Source organism: Nyctereutes procyonoides, unplaced genomic scaffold (assembly GCF_905146905.1).
Source record: "Nyctereutes procyonoides isolate TBG_1078 unplaced genomic scaffold, NYPRO_anot_genome, whole genome shotgun sequence".
Lineage (NCBI taxonomy): Eukaryota > Metazoa > Chordata > Mammalia > Carnivora > Canidae > Nyctereutes > Nyctereutes procyonoides.
The window spans coordinates 47,104,884-47,125,104 of NW_026575043.1; the positions used below are offsets into that span (position 1 = coordinate 47,104,884).

The window sequence follows — 20,221 nt, forward strand, 5'->3', positions numbered from 1 at the left end:
CCGTCACCTCCATGGTCAGCGACCTGGGAGCTCTCCAAACCCCGCACTTTGGGGGTTTTATGGAGGCTTCATTACACAGACATGATGGATAGTTAACCCAATCTCTATCCCTTCTCCCCTTCCCAGAGAAGTAGGGATGGGGCTGAAAGTTCCAAGCTTCTCATCACAGCTTGGTGTTTTTGGTGACAAGTCCCCAACTTGACTTGAAGCTGTCCAGGATCGCACCAGGCATAACCTCATTAGAACAAAAGACATTCTGATCACACAGGAAATTCCAAGGGATTTAGGGCTTTTGTGTCAGGAACTGAGGCCAAAGGTCAGATAGTAGAAAAGAAGATGCTCCTAGTGCTATTATCACTTAGGACATTACCGGGGTTTTATGAGCTGTGCCAGAAACCGGTTGCTGAGACCAACATATACACATTTTTTTTTTAATTATTCCACTGTCAGCAAACTATTGCCTAAAGGACAAAAAGGGCTCTCCACTTGTTTTTGTAAATTTTTATTGGACCCCAGCTGTACTCATTCCTTTCCATACGACTGCTCTCATGATACAAGGGTGAGGTTGAATAGTTGAGACAGGGACCAGATGGCCAGCAGAGCCCAAACTGCTTGCATTGTCCCAAGAAGTTTGCAGACCCCTGCTCTTGTGCTGTGGGCTCTGTAGTTCTGGGTACCAGGTGTGCCCCCGGAACTCCCTTGTGCTCACGTGGAGAAAAATCAGTCCATGTGGGCTGCTATAACAAAACTATCAGAGAACATTCATTCCTCATGGTTCTGGAAGCTGGGAAGTCTAAGATCAGAGTGCTGGTAGAGAACCTGGTGCCCGGTTCATCAACGGTTGTGTTTTCTGTGTCCCCACAAGGCAGGAGAGGGAAGGCACCTCCCTGGGCTTTCTTTCCTGGGGGCACTCCTCCTATTCCTGACCTCGCCGCCTCCCACAGGCCCCACCTCTCAATACCATCACACTGGGGATTAGGATCTCAGCATAGGAATTCTGGACACTTTACAAACTGATACTCTCGGGACTCCTTAGTTCTCTGCATTCTACCTCCCTGTAACCTCCTCCACCTCCTCCTCAGCAAGGCACCTCCTCGTCTTCAAGGCAAAGCCCCTTCTTTCCACACCCCCAGCAGGCTGCTGGTGGTGGCAGTTTCCTCTGCAAGATTGATTTTATTTCTTTTTAAATACCTGCATCGGTGTGTTCGATGGGCAGAAGGGTGGGGTGCAAGGGACCAGATGTGACGTGCTCAGGGCCGCAGGGTGCCTGCGTCATCACTATTAAAGTGTTGCACTTTCTTGAGCACGTCCCATGTATCAGGCACGGTGCTGAGTGCTTTCTGTTGCCTCACGTAAGTGTCCCCATAGGACGTATGCGTTCATCCAGCGGATACTGAGGGCCCACCGTGGGCCAGGCATTCTCCAGGTCTTGAGAATAGGGCAGTGATTGATTGACATACGTGGAATCCCTGACCTCGTAGAGCAGAGTCCCGTGAAATTGGAGACACCAAGGACAAAATAAGCGCAATGCACAGCGTGTTAGAGGTGAAAGGCACTCTGGAGAAAAAAAAAAAAAAAAAAAGCAGAAAACAGGTAATGCCGAGTGTTGGGTGGGGTAAAGGCCGTAGTTGTAAATAGCACCATCAGGGTAGGTGGCATTTGAGTAGAGTTGAACTGTGTTGATTTCTGGGGAGAGAGCGTTCCTGTGAAGGAAACAGCATGTGCAAAGGGTCGAGTTAGGCAGACCACAAAGAGAAGTGGTGGTGTGGTCTGAGTGACGGGGACAGCTGGGGAAGAGGTCAGAAGGTCAGTGGTAGGTCCAGGTCGTGCAGAGCCTTGTGGCCCATCGTGAAGACATGGGCTGTCATTCTGGGTGAGATGAGAGCCCTGTAGGGTTCTGAGTGGAGGAGGGACGTGGTCTGAGTTACCTTTTTTATTTTTTTTTAAACTTTTTTTTTTTTAATTTTTATTTATGATTGTCACAGAGAGCAAGAGAGAGAGAGGCAGAGACACAGGCAGAGGGAGAAACAGGCTCCACGCACCGGGAACCCGACGTGGGATTCGATCCCGGGTCTCCAGGATCGCACCCCGGGCCAAAGGCAGGTCCTAAACCACGGCGCCACCCAGGGATCCCTGAGTTACCTTAAAAAAAAAAAAATACCTGCACCATACCCATTTATTCACACTGTATTAGCGTATAACATACACACTTTTAAAATTTGTGGTAAAATGCACAGAACATCAAATTTACCTTCTTTGGGGCACCTGGCTGGCTCAGTCAGTTAAGCATCTGCCTTCGGCTCAGGTGGTGATTCCAGGGTCCTGGGATTGAGCCCTGCATCGGGTTCCCTGCTGTGCAGGGAGCCTGCTTCTATCTCTCTGCCTCTCCCTCTCTCTGTCTTTCATGAATAAATAAGTAAAAATTAAAAAAAAAATTTTTACCCTCTTCGTCATTTTTAAGCTCCATAGTGTTAAGCAAGTGTTAAATAAGTAGTTCGTGTGGTATAGGCACTCTCTGTCCATCCTACACAACTACAACTCTATACCCATTAAGCAATAATTCCTCTTCCCAGCCCCTGGCAAGCATCATTTTCCTTTCTCCATGCACTTGACTACTCTAGGTGCCTCTTACAAGGATGTGTCTTATTTTGGCAGGCTTATTTCACTTAGCATCGTGTGCTCAGAGTTTATCCATGTTGTAGCACGTGTCTGAATTTCCTTCGTTTTTATTTTTTTAAGATTGTATTTATTTATGAGAGACACAGAGAGGCAGAGACATAGGCAGAGGGAGAAGCAGGCTCAATGCAGGGAACCAGATATGGGACTTGATCCCCGGACCACAGGATCATGCCCTGAGCCAAAGACAGGTGCCCAACCGCTGGGCCACCCAGGCGTCCCTGAATTTCCTTCCTATGTAAGGCTGAATTATATTCCTTTGAATGTGTCTGCTTCATTTTGTTTATCCATTCATCCATCAGCGTCCACTTGGGCTGTTTCCTCCACATTTGGCCGTTGTGCATAATGCTGCCGCAAACACGGGTGTGCAAATCTCTCTTCAATACTCTCTCTGCTTTCAGTTCTTTGGGGTGTATACCTAGAAGCAGAATTGCTGGATCCTATGGTAATGTTCTGTTACATTTTTTGAACAACTGCCATACTATTTTCCTTAGGAACTGCACGATCTTTGCTCTTCCCCTGGCAACGCACAAGGGTTCCAGTTTCTCCACATTCCCACCCACACTCCCTTATTTTCTGTTTTCTGATAGTAGCCCATCCTCAAGGGTGTGAGGCGGTGTGTGGTGGCGTCTTTGATTTGCACTTCCCTGATGAAGAGTGATGTCGAGCATCTCCTCGTGTGCTTGTGGGCCATCTGTAGATCTTCTCTGGAGACATGTCTGTTACAGTCCTTTGCCCATTTTAGAACCAGGTTTTTGGTTATTGAGCTGTAGGAATTCATCATCTAGAATGGATGTCTAGAATAGACATTAGCTTCATATTAGATGCACAGTTTGCAAATATTTTCTCCCATTGCCTGGCTTGCCTTTTGTCTTTTTTCTTTCTTTTCTTTTCCTTTTTCTTTTACTGTTTATCATGTCCTTCAACATACAGAAGTTTTTGTTGTTGTTGTTGTTTGTTTTTTTTTGTTTTTTTACTTTGAGGTAGTTTATTTCATGTAACTCTTGCTGCCTCTGCTTTTGGTGTCACAGCCAAGAAATCATTCCCAAACCCAGCATCGTGACATTACTCGGCTATGTTTTCTTTGAGGAGTTCTATGGCATTTGCTTGCATATATAGGTGTTTGAATCATTTCGAGTTGATTTTTGTGTGTGGAATAGGTGAGAGTCTCACTTCATTCCTTCGCATGTAGAGATCCAGTGTTCCTAAGAGCGTTGGTGGGAAAGTGTCCTTTCCCCCATTGAATGGTCTTGGGCACCTGTGTGATAGATGAGAGGATTTGTCTCTGGGCTCTCTGTTCTTACCCACTCGTCTATATGCCAGTACCTCACTATTTTGATTACCACAGTTTTATAATAAGGTTTGAAGTCAGGAAGTGTGAGACCTCTAACTTTGTTCTTCCTTTTCAAGATCACTTTGCCTATTCATGGTCCCTTGAGATTCCATATGAATTTTAGGATAGATATTCCTCTTCAGAAAAAAAAATCCACCCCATGTGACACCTGGGTGTCTCAGTTGGTTAACTGTTGGTCTTAGGCTCAGGTCATGATCCCAGGTTTGTGAGATGGAGCCCCATGTCGGGCTCCCTGCTCAGTGGTGAGCCTGCTTCTCCCTCTCCCTTTGCCTGCTACTCCACCTACTTGTGGGCTCTCTCTCTCAAATCAATAGATAAATCTTTTTTTTTTTTTTTTTTTAAAGGGGGAACGCTTGGATGGCTCAGCAGTTGAGTGCCTGCCTTACACTCAGTGCGTGATCCAGGAGTCCCGGGATCGAGTCCCACATCAGGCTCCCTGCATGGAGCTTGCTTCTCTCTCTGCCTATGTATCTGCCTCTCTCTGTGTGTCTCTCATGAATAAAGAAATGAAATCTTTTTTTTTTTAAAGCCCACCCCTAAACAACAATAAGAGTAACAAAATGCCACTGGGATTTTGATGGGGATTACATCTGTAGGTTGCTTTGGGTTTTATTGTCGAAGATATTGAGTCTTTCAGTCTCTGGACACATGGGATGCCTTTCCATTTATTTGTGTCTTTACAAAATTATCTCAGCAGGTGTATAATAGCTTTCAACATACAGGCCTCTCACCTCCTTGGTTAAGTTTATTTCTCAGTATTTTATTCCTTTTGACGTTTTTGTAAATGGAGTATTTATATTCTTTGGATTGTTCATTGTCAGTGTTTAGAAATATGGCTGATTTTCACATGTTGATTTTGTATTCTGCAACCTTGCTGAATTTATTTATGACCGCTCACAGTTTTCCTGTGACATCTTTGGGGTTTTCTGTACGTAAGATCATGCTGTCTGCCAGCTGAGACCATTTTACTTCTTTCTTTCTGATTTGCATACCTTCTATTTCTTTTTCTTGCCCTAACTCATCTGGCTAGCACACCCAGTGCTATGTGCAATAACAGAGGTGAGAGCAGGCATCTTTGTGATCTCCTTGACTTTGAAGGCAAAGTTTTCGGGATCCCTGGGTGGCGCAGCGGTTTGGCGCCTGCCTTTGGCCCAGGGCGCGATCCTGGAGACCCGGGATCGAATCCCACATCGGGCTCCCGGTGCATGGAGCCTGCTTCTCCCTCTGCCTATGTCTCTGCCTCTCTCTCTCTCTCTCTGTGACTATCATAAATAAATTTTTTAAAAAAATTAAAAAAAAAAGAAGGCAAAGTTTTCAACCTTCCATCATTGTATGGGATGGTAGCTCTGGGTTTTTCATGTATGGCTTTTATTATGTTGAGGTAGTTTCTTGCTATTATTAGTTTAGTGAGTGTTTTATGAGAAAAGGGTGTTGCATTGTGACACATTCTTTTTCTGCATCAACCAAAATGCTCTTGTGTTTTTTTTTTCTCTCTTCATTACATTAACGTGATTTATTACATCAGTCGGGTTTTGTGTCCTGACCCATCCCTGCATTTTAGCAATAAATCCTAATTTAGTCATGCAGTGCTGTCCTTTCTAGATATTGCTGAATCCTTTTTTTTTTTTTTAAGATTTTATTTATTTATTCATGAGTCACTGAGAGGCAGAGACACGGGCAGAGGGAGAAGCGGCCTTCTTGCGGGGGAACCTGATGTGGAACTCGATCCCGGGACACTGGGATCACGACCTGAGCCAAAGGCAGACACTCAGCTACTGAGCCACCCAGGTGCCCCTAGATATTGTTTATTTCTCTTTGCTAGTATCTTGTTGCAGATTTTGACATTGACATTCATTGGAGACATTAGTTTGTAGTTTTTGTGTAGTGTCTTGCCTGGCTTTGGTTTCAAGGTAATGTTGGCCTCATGCAATGAAAGTATTCCCTCTACTTCAATTTTTTTTTTCTAGTGGAAGATTTGAGGAGAATTGGTGTTAATTTTTATTTTAGACATTTGGGTCTTCTCTCTCTCCCTTTTTAAGTCAGTGTGGCTTGTCAATTCTGCTGATATTTTTTGAAGAATCAACTCTCTTGGTTTGTTAAAAATTTCCCATCATATTTCTGTTTTCCATTTTGTTACCTCTATTCCTTCTGGTAGCTTTGGGTTTAGTTTGTTCTTTTATAAAGGCAGATTGTTGATTTCAGATCTTTCCCATTTCTTTTAACATAAGCACTTCCAGCTATAATTTCCCCCCATCACTGCTTTCATGGCATCACATGGATTTTGGTGTGTTGCATGTTCATTTGCATTTGCCCATTTGCCTCAAGATATTTGTTAATTTCTCTTGCGATTCCTTCTTTGACCCATTGCTTGTTGAAGAGCATTTGGCTTAACTTCCACCCACACAATTGGTTTCTAGTTTCATGCCACTGTGATCAGAAAAGATACCTTGTATGATTTCAGTCTTTGAAGATTTGTTAAGACTTCTGTGTCTTGTCTATAACATGCTCTATCCTGAAGAATGCTTTATGCACACTTGACAAAAAAATGTGTGCTCTACCCTTGTTGAGGGGGTGAGTGACTACTGTCTGTCTCTTAGGTCCAGTTTGTCCATAATGTTGTTCAGGATCTCTGTTTCCTTATTGATCTTCTCTTTGTTCTGTTGACTTCCATTTTATTTTATTTTATTTTATTTTATTTTATTTTATTTTATTTTATTTATTTTATTTTATTTTATTTTATTTATTTTATTTTATTTTATTTATTTTATTTATATTTATTTTATTTATTTTATTTTACTTTATTTATTTTATTTTATTTTATTTTATTTTATTTTATTTTATTTTATTTTATTTATTTTATTTTATTTTATTTTATTTTATTTTATTTTATTTTATTTTATTTTATTTTATTTTATTTTATTTTATTTATTATTTTTGACTTCCCTTTAAACAAGAACCTTCTGGCTGTGTTAAAACAAATGTCCAGGGAGGTGGAGGCAGAGAGGCAAGCAAGAGGTTGCAGAGTCCATCCAGGAGAGACATGACTTGGAGCAGGGCCACTTGGACTAGAGAGATGCTGATGGAGAGGATGAGAAATGGTCAGGCACTGGGTTGACAGAGCCAACAGATTTTATTGATTCTGGGAGTTAGTAAAGGAATTTGCCTAAGGTCCTACAGCTAGTAAGTGGTCGGGCCAGGATTGAACCCAGTCCTGTCTGGCCCCCAGTTTTTAGCTCTTAATGAAGCACTGTGCTTTTCCAAAAGCACTCCTGACCCCGCTGCCTGGTCATCCCATTCTATTCCCGAAGAACGTCCAGGTCTGGGTGCTTGGCAGTCCCCTTCTGGCGGGTTCTCAGACACTGGGTTGAAGGCTAGCATCACTGTATCCTGCCTCAGGGGAGCAAAAGAAAGGAGGAGGCAGGGATCTGGGGAGAGAGAGAGTGGTGGGTAGATGCTTTGAGACCGTGTGGCCTTAATGGCATGTTGCAGAGGAGCTCAGCCGCTGGAATCAGACAAACCGAGGTGTAAGCCTTGACTCTCCTCTCACAGCTGTGTGACCCCAGGCAGATGACACCCTCTCTGTGCCTATTTGCTCCCTTGATAAACAGGGATGTTAATGCTGCTGCTCTATTTGCCCACACACATGGTGACAAGAAAGTATTTTCAGCTGAGATATTCTCCCAAAGCAGAAGCCAGTCATGATCTTTCAAGTCATTTGTTCCTCAAACTGAATTTTACTAAGCACCTATGATATACCAGAGCCATAGATATCAAGCAGAGCGTTCCCCCTCGTGAGGTCTCCCGCCTGGCAGAGAAGATGAAATCCATAGGAGTCTGATGGGTGTTATAAAAGCAGCCAGTGTGGGAGCCCTGAAAGCAGGGGAATTTATTCTCCCAAACAGGTAATATTTTAGCCATGACGGGAGTACAGTAAAAGAGGCCAGATGGGGTTTTAGGCGGGGTGATGCATGCGCACCACTAACATTTCCTGCAGGCCCCCTCTGTGCCGGGCTGCAAGCTCAGCCCAGGGTGCGTGTGACCTTGTTCAGTCTTCCCATAGCCCCTGGAGGCAGATGCTATTCCTGTACACCCTTTACCAATGAGAAAACGAAGGTTCAGAGAGGTGATGTGATTTGCCTGAGGAAACACAGCTAGCAGCTAAAGGGGCCAGGCTGTGCAGCTCTCCAGCTGAGACTGAAGAAACCCATATAGGTTGAAAGTCCAGCTGCCTCTGCCTGGCTATGTGGCCTTGAGTAGGCCAGTTTGCCTCCCTGAGCCTCAGTCTCCATGCCCGTAAGTAGGACCAGTTCCACGGGATGGGCAGGATAGTTTTCAGACTTAGAAATGCAGCTGGCAAAGCCCAGCTTGGAGCTTGCGGAGCTCAGAGGTCAGCAGCTGTTTACGGAGAGAGTGCCGAGTTGCTTGTGTGGGGTGGGCCCCGCCACATGTTTTCCATGGAGCGTGACCAGGGATGCTCTGAGGCCTGTCTTCCTCTCCAGGAGACAGCCAGAGGGCAGGGAGAGAGAGGCACAGAGAGCCTGAGATTGCCCTCTGATTGGGTGGGTTGCTGAGCTGGCCCGGCTGAGGCCAAGGTGGAGGGCGCCACGAGCAGCCAGGAAGACCATGGAGGGGTTTGGATTCAAAACTGTTCCCCATAGTGACACCGTGCAGAGTGGGACTCAGAATCTGGCAAGGCAGAAGGGTGTTCAGGCCACCAGAGGGTCACTTCTGTGAGCAAAGGCACGACTACCCTTTCAGTGTGTGTCCCCTGTGCCTGGTGCATCAGTGGTGCCTCAGACTCAGCCTGGAATTGTCTCCACACTGGGCCAGCTCTACTTCTCTAGGCAAGCTGCTTCACCTCAGTGAGCCTGTTTCCAGATAGGGGATAATGAACCCAGCCGGTAGGCGCCTGAACAGGGATTTGAACCCAGGTCTGCCAGATTCCAGGGCCGATTTGTCACTGTACCTTCCTGATTCTTTTATATACTTATTTCCTTCTTTCATTCCTTCAGAAAATATTTACGGAGCACTTGCTATGCACCAAGCACTGTTGTAGTCTCCGTGGATATAGCAGTGAGCAAGGCAGATGAGGCCCTGCCCTCAGAGCGTTTATATCCTAGAGGAGGGAGACGGTAAGCAAAGAAACAGGACAGGACTAGTGTAAGTACCCTGAAGGAACTGTAACGAGGAATGGATGGAGTAGGGGGACGGCTGTCTCAGATAATGGGGTCAAGGAGGGAGATGACATTTCGTGTGACATCTGAAAAGTGCAGAGCAAGCCCCCGAAAAAATACTTCAGGAGAATGTGAAGTGTGGAGCTCTTATAGGCCACAGGCCTCAGACTTAACAGAAGACGGGGTGAGGAGGGTGTGAAAGGAAAGCAGTTATCAAAACGCTGCGGACGGCCTCAGAAGCCCAGGAGGGGCGACACAGCCCTTTGGGGTGACCACACCCCGGGTCGCATTTGGGTCTCCCGTCCAGCTGCCTCTGCCTTCCAGGTGAAGCAGATCATGGAGGAGGCCGTCACACGGAAGTTTGTCCACGAGGACAGCAGCCACATCATCTCCTTCTGTGGTGAGTCCGTGGCCTGTGGCCTTGAAAGTGGCTTCTTTCTCTATGGGCTGACCTGGGGGAGTGGCATCTTTGTGCAAGCAAGCGTTCTTAACTGCCTTTTTGCTTTGTAACTCCAAAGTTATTTTCAGATTTCCAAGGGGCCCCATTAGGGAATTTGGAAATACAGCAATGTCTCCAGAAGACATTAAGAATGGCCCCCTTGCAACCTACGAAGGGTTAATCACTGTTGATCCCGGAGGGCCTGCTTTCCCCTCTCAGTTCACAGCCGCCAACCCACACCCCTAGTGATGTGGGTCTCGCATCTGAGGAACGGCTCCATCTGAGGAACGGCTCCGTGCCCCTTCCCCCGCCCTGCCTATGGCTGTTGCTAAATAATGGGAGGGGACGGATGGGCTTTAAAAATACAGGGAGAGAGGAACCATCACACCGTCCTGAGGGATCATGTCCAGCTGGCTCAGCACAGGAGGCAGGCCCAGGGCTCAGAGCATGACTCAGACGTCTCTCCTTGAATCAGCTTTGCTTGCAAGGCCTCAGAAATAACCATGCTGCCAGGTTCTTACTATACTTCCACCTCGGCCACAGGCTGCAGACGCAGGTTTTGCGTGTCCCCGGAGTCAGGATTCCGTTTCGACGTATCAGTGTGTACGTATAAGTGGGGGAGTTTCTTTCTCCGTGAAAACCTTTATTATTTCGTGACTGGCATGTGTTGGGGTGAAGGACGTGCGGTAATCCCCCTCTCGTGGCCTTGGTCTCGTAGAGAGGCCCGAGCGAGGAGACCTGACTGGGCCCTCGGCTTCATCCAGATGGCTGGGCGTACCACCTGTGGGAACACACGTCATGACCTGGGAGCCTGCTGACGTCAGTTTGGGCCCTTTGCAGCCAGGCAGACCTGGGTTCACATCCCTTCTCTGCCACCTGTGTGTTGGGTGACCTTGGCAAATTTTATGTTTTTTGAAGTGAGATCTGTTTAACCTACATATATATGTATATTTATATACTTGCATATTTATGTATATATATAGAGGAGTCTGTATGCACAAAATTACATGAACGTGTATGTATATGAAAGACACATAGACGCACAAATGTGAATATGGGAATGTATTTACCTATATTTTTTTCTCCCGGACATCTTTATTTGCAAAGAAAATAATCGGCATGCCCATTTCAGAATGTGCTACGATACCTACCCATTAAAGACTTAGAGGAATAGAAAGTGATAAAAATCACAATAATCCTCTAACTCCAGCCACAGTTTGGGATGAGGGAAGAAATGTGATGGCACTGAGTAAGGCCTACAGGGTCTCCCTGAGGTGTCTCTGATCCACCGTTCCTTAGGATTCATTGTCAGAAAGAGTCAACCAAGCTGCCAATACCTGGATAGTTACTTAACTTCTTGAAGTATAAATGGATGAAAAGTGTTGTGTGTGTAAGCAGAAATGAAGGTGTTTAAGAGATGCTTATCCAGACTATTTTAAGCCCATAAGCAAATTAGGCAATAGGTGGACATTCATTCAAAGCCAAGCAATTACTGGGGCACCTGGCTGGCACAGTTGGTAGAGCACACAACTCTTGATCTCAGGGTTATGAGCTCAAGCCCCATGGTGGATATGGAGCCTATTTTTAAAAGATTTAATTAAAAAAATAAAAGCCAAGTAATTGCTAACAACAACAACAACAACAACAAAAAACCCAAGACAAGTAATTGAACCAGAACTTCTCAGTATTTGCCCTTGCACACAACATGACCTTGACCGGGCTCTTAACCCTTGGACTGTTGGCGTTCTCCTTCTTTGGAGTGACAGCGACTAGCACACTCACTTCATGGGCTTTTTCCACCAGGATTGAGTAAGGTAAACCTCCACACTGGTCTCACTGTGTGAGATAGAAGGTAGGAAAATACTAATAGAGGCCTGCAGAAAGTACCAGAAATAAGATTGGGGTCCTCAGAGTGGCCTCCACAGGGACTATTTCCCAGCAGGGAACACTAAGTCCCAGAGATGGAAAGTGATTTGCTTGAGGTCACACAGCAAGTTAGAGGTAGAGCCCAGACTACCACCCAGGGCAAACACAGACACGGGAAGATGATGAGTGAAGCCTCTCTTCAAATTCTTCATGGAGGCACAGGTGTTGTGAGCACACTGTGGGCTCAGGCCTGGTTTTGAATCCCAACTTGGTCACTTATTTGCCAGGTGGCCCTGGGCAATTCGGTTTGCTTCTTAGAGCCTCAGTTTTCACATCTGAAAAATGGGGATGGTTGTCCTTTCTTCCTTGGCTGTGGCAGAGGGAGAACGAGATCTGTAACGCTAGCTGTTACTGGAATCACAGTAGTGACGTTCATGTCACTTTTATCTTGAGCCCAGACAAAGCTCAACAGTCCTGTGGTCTGGTCCCTCCTCTCTCCCTGGCAGGAGTAATAGCTAATGTTCCTAAAGCACTTACTGTGTACTGGGCTCTATGTGAAGTGCTTTCCATGCATTTTTTCCACCTCATTCTAACAGCAACCTTTTAAGATGCACATTCATGCTCTCCCCACTTCACAGATGAAGAAACTGAGACACAAGGAGGGGAAGTAGTTGCTGGAGGTCACACGACTGCTTAGTGTCTGGAGAAGGACGTGGGCAGATAGTCTGACCTTGGGCAGCGAGCATAGGTTAACTCCTCAGCTGTCTTGCTCCCTTTCGAGGGAGTGGAAGGGAGAGAGGCCTATGCGGTTTTCCCATGTGATGCTCTCATGAATTCTGAGATGCTGGGCCCACAGCTCTCCAGGGCACCTCTGTGTGACTGAAGTCCTGGGCTGGGTGAGTGGGAGTGTGGGCAGGGCAGGACCTACTGACTGTCATGTCCCTACAGCGGCTGTGGAGGCCTGCGTCCTGCACGGGCTGCGGCGGCTGGCTTTCTGCGCTACAACAAGATTGGAGCTCTCTTCACGAAAGTGGACAAGAACTGCCCGCCAGCCAAGGAGCTGAGCCACGAGGTGCAGGACCTGGAGGGGCTGATTGAGAGCACGTGAGTATGGAGCATGGGGTATGGGCAGGGCACGCCCTGCAGAGGACAGTCCCCCTGACTCCACGTTCCTCCCTGAGCTCTGCAAGAACCCATACCTCCTGCCAGTTCCTCTCTCCAGTTTCCTTTCTGCTCCCCAAACCTGCCAGATTGTTTCCTACCCCAGGGCCTTTGCACTTGTTCTACCCACCACCCGTTCCCGTACTTCATTTTCTGTGGCTGGTTTCTTGTCATCTCAGGCCTTGCCCCAGTTAAGGATAAATTCCAACCCTCACCCAATTTTTCTTTTAGATCATCACTCTATTTACTTACTTTCCTGTGGTTATCACCACCTCTAATTACTCTTTCATTTGTTTCCTTGATTCTTGTCTATCTTCCCCGCTTAACTCTGAACTCCTGAGAACAGGCAACTAACATCTGTTACTCCCCATCCCCAGTGCCTGGACACTGCCTAGCACCTGGAAAATGTTCGAGACACGATTGTTGAATGCATAAAGTGGCTTTTGGGAGCCAGACCCCATTCTGAATGCAGGAAGACCAAAGTTTAATCAAAGCAGTATGGTCTCTGTCTGCATGGACCAGGTGTCACATTGAGGCCACCATTGAAGGGGAGCCTTGACTTCACTCACATGTCTTAAGAGCTGATTATGTTTGCTGGGGGGAGGCTCATGGCCTGAGTATGTGTACCTGAGCCCCCTCCACCAGAGCCTCACCAGAGTCCTAATTGTTCAGCCAAAGCCTTGATCTGGAGCCTGGTCAGGGATGGCAAATAGGTTTCAGCTCCAGTTGTTGCTAGAGGCTGCCCAAAGGACTTGTTGTGGAAGATTCTAGAGCTACTCTTGGGTTTCACAGGAAAGAATGCTCAGATTGATTAGATGGCAAGAGACAGGAGAGAGAAGCACACATGCCATGTTTGCCTTCTCTGCCATGGGTGCTCCTTCCACTTCACTGGATGGGCAATGGCCCTTGCCTTGCCTTTCAGGCCATACCAGCCCAGAGCTGCTGGCCAGAACTGTGTGATGGGCAGGGCTGTGGATTTCACATTGCCAACTCCCATTAGGAATCTGACTCCTCAGCCACTTGGTTTTCAGGTCCATCTGCTAAATTCCCAGGTGTTTGCTGGGAACTTCTTAAAGGGGTGGATGTCCATCAGCCTTCCATGATATTGGGAGTGACTTTCTAATGAAGGAATTAGAGATACCCATGCCAGGTGGTAAGGGAGAGCCATTCCTTCATTCATGCAACCACTCATCCGTGACAGAGAGGTAGAAGAGAAGAGAATTGAATCACTATGAGAATCCGGCTTACCCATCAACAGTGTATGAAAGTATTTCACAGCGTCTTCATGCTTGCTGGGTATTATGATTCCTCCAACTCTTTGCCCACTTGCCAGGAGCAATAAGGGCTCTTTTGTTGTTTTAGTTGCCATTCCTTCATTTCCTTGAGAGGTTGCTGTTTGCATATTGGTCCTGTTGCATTTCCTCTTTTGTGAATATTCATCCTTCTTCTTTACTGGTCTTGAAGGCGAAATCAGATCCAGGGCCTCCAGGACAATGTGCGGAAGCTGCCGAAGCTGCCCAGCCTGTCCCCACTGGCCATCAAGCACCTGTGGATCCGCACTGCCTTGTTTGAGAAGGTGCTGGACAAAATTGTGCATTACCTGGTGGAAAACAGCAGGTGAGCCCGAAAGACCAGACGCCTGGGTGTGCTCTGCCGCCACCTGCTGGCCTTCTTGGAAATTGCACCCTGTTGCGCAAAGCACCTTTCTTTTCTCCCCCTTGATATGCACTTGACTTGAAAGAAATTACATGAAGGCCATCTGGATGTTCGTCTCCGAATTAGCCTAGTTTAGGACCTTGGGACAATTCAGGTGCTTACTGGCAACGCCGGATCTCCAGATTAGGAGTGGGGTGTAGGATCTTGCAATCTTAGGCATCTTTCTTCTCCCATGAATTAAGCCTACTGTCTTCTTACTAACCATGGCCCTTGGAGGAGTCATTTAGCTTCTCTGTGTCTCTCCTCTCATTTGGTAAGTGGGACAGGGATCGCTGCCATTCTGGAGAAGAGGTGAGAAGGGAAGATAGTGAGTCCACAGCATTTTGGAAATTTATAATTATACTTTCTTACATTTTTTTTTCTAGCTCAGATCAGCTTGGTGTAAATGTTTTGTAGCATGAGCCCTCTTGGCAAGCATTTATCCATCCATTCATTCATCCAATATATATTTAATGAGCACCTAGCAAGTGCCAGGCACTAACCTTAGACGTTGGGGATACATTGGTCTTAACTGTCATGTTCAAAGCTTGGATGTTATGCTAAGGGATAGGGAAGCTGGGGAAGAATGTAAAATCTGAGACTCTTCATGACCAGTACTCCTTTCCAGCCAGAGGGGGAGAGGGAGAGAGAGAATATCAAGGAAATACATGAGAATCTCCTCATCTCTTGGTATACGAAAGTGCCTATTTAACTACATCCTCACATAAAATGGGTATTATGATTATCTTTCCTTCTTTGCCTGTTTGCCTGGAAAACATATCTGAAAGTATAGAACAAATCCTTCTCTTCATGAACCTCACATGGTAGCAGGGAAAACAGGTAACTAGTAATTGGGATAATATATGATGAATATTCCAAACTAGGTGGGTGGTGTTTAATCTCCTCTGGGTGGTCAGGGAAAGTGTCCTGGAACACATGGCAGTTAAGCTTCCGTTTGAAGTGCCTGTAGGCATTAACCGGATAAAGGTGTAGGGGAAAGAGTGTTTCTAGCAGAGGGACAGCAGGTGCAAAGGCCAGGAGGCAGGAGAGGAACTGGAAGAAATCCAGGCTCTGGAGTCCAATTACACCTTCTCGTGAATTATGACAAGTCTCTGCTCTGTGCCCTGACGTGGGTTCAGGGCCTCTGTAGTTACTGCCTTTGGTCTATGACCTTGTGTTTTCTGCTGAATAAATCAGTCAAAAGGAATTAGTGATTTATTTCAGCAATAACGCCAACCTCTTTATTTATTAAACTTCTTATTTTTTTTACATTCACACAGAAGTTGTAACATTAGTACAGAGTCTCCCCTACCCTTAGTGATAACATCCTCCATAACCTGCACTGTACCTTCATAACCTAGGAAGGTATGTTCTGTGTTATATGGAAGAGGTTTTGGTTCAAGAAAAATTCAGGTCTCCCCACTGGCTGTGGGGTAGGGACACTAGAAACAACACAAATGTTTCTTTTTCAATTTAAACGTTTTTATTCCAGAGCAGAGGTGGATAAACTATAGCTCGTAGACCTAATCTAGCTTTCTTCACGTTTGGCAAACAAAATCCTATTGGACCCTAGCCTTACTGATTCATTTGCCAGTCATTTATGGCTGCTTTTGTGCTACAGTGACAAACTGAGTACTTGTGACAAAGTCTTACGTTCTTTAAAACTGAAAATATTTATTGTCTAGCCCTTTACAGAAAAAGGTTCTTGAACCCTGCATTAGAGAAAAAGCTCTTCATCACTGTCCATCACAGTCCTGGCTCTCTAATCAAGCCAGCAACATGATATACTTGACTCTGTTCTAACTACAATTAACTGTTCTTTGCTCTGATCTTTCTTCAAATAGAACCTATCCTGCCATTGCCTTTGAAGAAACTTCCCCAGATGGCCTTGTGAGTTCTTTGCCTCTCTTAGTTATTGTGGCCCATGCCAGGCATACAAAACTAAGACGTTTCTTGTGGTCACGTGGAATGGTGACTACCTCAGACTTTGAACTCTAACCGTTTTAACATTTCTCTTGATTTGAAAACAGGTTTTCTTTTAAAAGAGTATTTGGTCAGAAAATCTCTCTACTAACTCAGAGGTTAATATTGTAATGGAGACTAACCAGGGAGCCAGAGCTGCTAAGGTAAAAAATTGGCTGAAGGTCTGACAGCCACTCCTGCTGCAGTGCCACCACCTACTTCTGGCCAGTCTGACAGGCTCCTTCAGGCTTCAGATAGTCCTGTGCGTTCACATTTCAGCAGAACCTGGACACTGGCCAGCAGGTGCCACTTGTTCTTGTTCTGCCTGAGATCTATTAAGTACAGCATGTGCTCCTTCTTCCCTATCCACTTCCATATTCTTGGCAGTTACCCCCGTCCTGTTTAGAAACCACTGTAATTCATCTACAAGCTTACGAAAGGTTTGAGAGTGGAAAGTATACTGACGAGAATTGAGTAAATGCAAGTCAAGACACACTGCACTCTATTAGCTGGGTGACTTCCAATAATTTGATTTACTTTTCTAGGCCTAAACATCACCACCCTGGATTTAATAGTCATTTAACAATAGCGGTTATATCTTGGCTCCATTAATCAGCAGGAAATAGGCAAGTGTTTGTTTTTCTTCCTTGCAATGATTCAATACTGCATGACTAAATTTTAGAGAAAAGCAAAGAATAAGAAAATAAGGCCACTCTGCTAATTACCAACAGAGCTGGGATAAATATCCACTCCTCCCAGCTTTAAAATCCCTACTCCCCCACCACCACCCCGATCCATCCAGTTTATCTGTAGCAACTGACCCTAAAACAACATGATCAAGGTTCTGATATCTGAGACTGCAAGAAGGCCCCAAGTGTAGCCCTGACTCAGTCTCACTGAGACAGCGGTGAGAGAGCAAGCAAACTGGGCTCTTTACCTCTGGATTAGGCCTTTGTAAACTGAACTCTGTGTCACAAAACAGTTATAATAATTAAACAAGAGTTGCAAGAATATCAAGTAATAGAAATGGGAAAGGAAAATAATACATCATTTTTAAGCATGAATGTAAGCCAGTGGCAATCTATAATTTAATCGACTGGCACTTGGTTTTTCCACTACTGGGAATACATATTTTCATATTCTACATAACCATGGCTAAATGAGGACAAAAATTGTTCCTTGATTTATGACTCCAGGTCATTTGTTGATTCCTATCTGATTTTCTCTAATGATTGATGCTTTTCACAAGGATGGGTTCCCAGAAAGACTGTTTTTTTTATGAAGTCCTAGACCCAATAAACTAGTTCACCATTTACCTTGGTTTAGAATTTTCATTTACATGTTGTTCTTAGTTTTCCATTTGTCCTGAATTTTAGTTTTACCCAATCTATAACTAAGAGAAATTGCATAGAGAAAATATTGTAGAATGATTAAAAGAAAGGATGTTTTTTGAATATGATTTTTTTAAAAATCCATCGACCTATTTTTGCAAGATTGTCAACTTATTGTGCAATGCTTTTCTGACTTCAGTATCCATGAGATTCTAATTCAGTAAGTCTGAGATTGGGCCCAGGAATTTGAGTTTTTAACAAGCATCCAGATGGCAGCAGGTAGATCATTGGACCACACTGTGGAATAACCTTTAATTGATTACTGTATTGTTAATATCCTTCAGGGTGGCACGGTGCTAGGTACTTAGTAATAAATTAATTGAATGGATAATCAAAAGGGCTAAGGAGAAATGAAACAATGTGAGGTGTTCCTTTATTCACTCAGTGATTCATTGTTTCAGCCCTCAATGAGTGGCTATCATGTACTGAACTTTATAGTATTGTTTGTGTGTGTGCATAGATACAATACATGTATGGACACTATAACTAAAATAGGTACTTTATGCATACTCTATGCTTCCAAAGAGCATGAGATCTAGTGAAGGTTGTGAGAAACAAAAAATGTCATCTCAAGGTAATATTTAGGTGTTATTAAGGTGATGGGTGTGCAGAGAAGTTACAACAATAAAAATAGAAAAAATAATGTCTTACCTTTTATATAACTGTTATATTAAATGAGCTATGTGAAAATAAGCTGGTAAGTTGTGAAAGGCCATATATCTGGAAATAATAAGATTTATAAATCTCTACCCCCTTTATAGAGATGGCAAGGTCTCCCCATCCCCATTGAGTGTGTTAACCAGATGCCTCAGCTTATCTTCCTTACTCCACAGGGTAGCGAATTAGATATCTCTGTATGAATTTCCATCAAACGAAGTATATGTTGCCTGTTTCTGAGGCTTGAAATCTGCAGGACTGAGGCTCTATGCTAATGACGTGCAACCTGAACCTTAAAATGTTTTACAAACTATAGTAGCTATTAAATAATTACTTGAACTTCTGGAAGTAATAAAAACCCCTCTCTTGAGATGCCTGAACAGAGTTTATCTCTTTACTAAGTATGTAAAATAATACTGTGGTGGGATAATCCTTAAAAATTGCTTCACTGTATCCTTGTTATTTGAGCACTATACATATATTTTTACCAATATTCAGAAAAGAGGGTATGAACTTTTTTCCTAGATTCCTGCAAGATCCAAACTTTACATGACAGTGGACTTCAGTAATATTCATGAACTTGCATGAGGTTCATGGAAAGCAGCACATTGAAAATTCTGTAATTCTGATGAATTACTAGGAGTTTTGGTTGACAAATACTTTCGTACATTTTTCCCTTTGAGATGTAGTATTGTTTGGTTTGTGCGATATGTGATTCAAAATAATGAGAAGAGAAAGAAAAAAGGTGAATCCTCTATGTATTAATCAAGGGGTCATCTAGACTATATATCCAACATGACATTTCCCACACAGTGTGTCTAGTTCTTCAATTGCTACTTGATTTCTTGGTGAGTGTGTCTTCATGTGAGAAAATACAAAAAGCAGAAAAAAACCTATTTATCTTGGCAGCAAGTACCGTGAACTATGAATTCAGTGAGTCCTAAATATATAGAATCAGAATTGAATACAGCCAACCTAATGGTCTGTTTTGAGAAACATCAGTCCTTTTGTCCCTTATCCTATACGTAAGGCACACTAAATTATTCGGTGTCCCCAAATACTTTCCATGTAGAGTCTGTATTTTGAGACACTTGATGGCTAGGAAATTTTAGGAGCCTTTAAGAGGAATATGATGTAAAAATAAAACAAATTCAAGTTAGGAAAATGTTGGGAGTCTGCTCAGAACACCATCAGCATCACATCCCGTCCTGGCAGTCCACGTGGAGCTGCAGCTGAGTCCACTGCATGGAAAAGCTCCTCAGTCCAGGCATGCTCCACTTCCAACTTAAACTAAATGTATTAGAACAATATAATGCCTCTAAAAGCAGATTGCACCTTACAGTCTTCGTTCTCAAGGAGTTTAAACATGTCTTAAGAAAGGGTGATGCCTCTTTGGGATTTATGATTATTACTCATGTGCTTTATTGCTCATTCTGGTTTCCCACTGAACACCCGCATCACATCCACCGCCGAGCATCCAGAGGCAGGCTCGTCGCTTCAAGTTGCTTTGACAATCATTTATCCTAGAGTCTGACTCCATTGTTCTGCATGTATTACATAGAACTTCTATGGAACATCAAACATATTTATTGATAGGAGAAAATTGTGTCTTTATGAGTGTTTCTGTAATGAAACAGGGTGAGGGATGTGGAAAGTCGCTGGCAGTTTCAGTCCAAGAGGCTCTCTTCAGGAAGAGAAAAATGGAAATGTTTTTATGAACGTGAAATAAAACTGTAAAATTGATGAGCTGCTCTTCTAATACCCACTGTTCAATAATAGATAGTCGTAGCGTCCTTTGTGAATGAAGAGGGCACTGCAGATTCTTTCTGGTTGCCACAAGTGTTAA

The 20,221-nt window shown here is 44.4% G+C and overlaps 1 protein-coding gene across 1 annotated transcript in view; it reads left to right on the forward strand.

Moving 5' to 3' along the window:
- Positions 1–20,221, forward strand: part of LOC129508318 (translation initiation factor IF-2-like) — an 80,451-nt gene that overhangs the window by 22,154 nt on the left and 38,076 nt on the right. The window contains exons 4-7 of the mRNA XM_055323274.1: positions 1,986–2,099; positions 9,529–9,604; positions 12,458–12,613; positions 14,135–14,287. Of these exons, the coding sequence (XP_055179249.1) occupies positions 1,986–2,099; positions 9,529–9,604; positions 12,458–12,613; positions 14,135–14,287 (499 nt within the window). The remainder of the gene's footprint in view (positions 1–1,985; positions 2,100–9,528; positions 9,605–12,457; positions 12,614–14,134; positions 14,288–20,221) is intronic.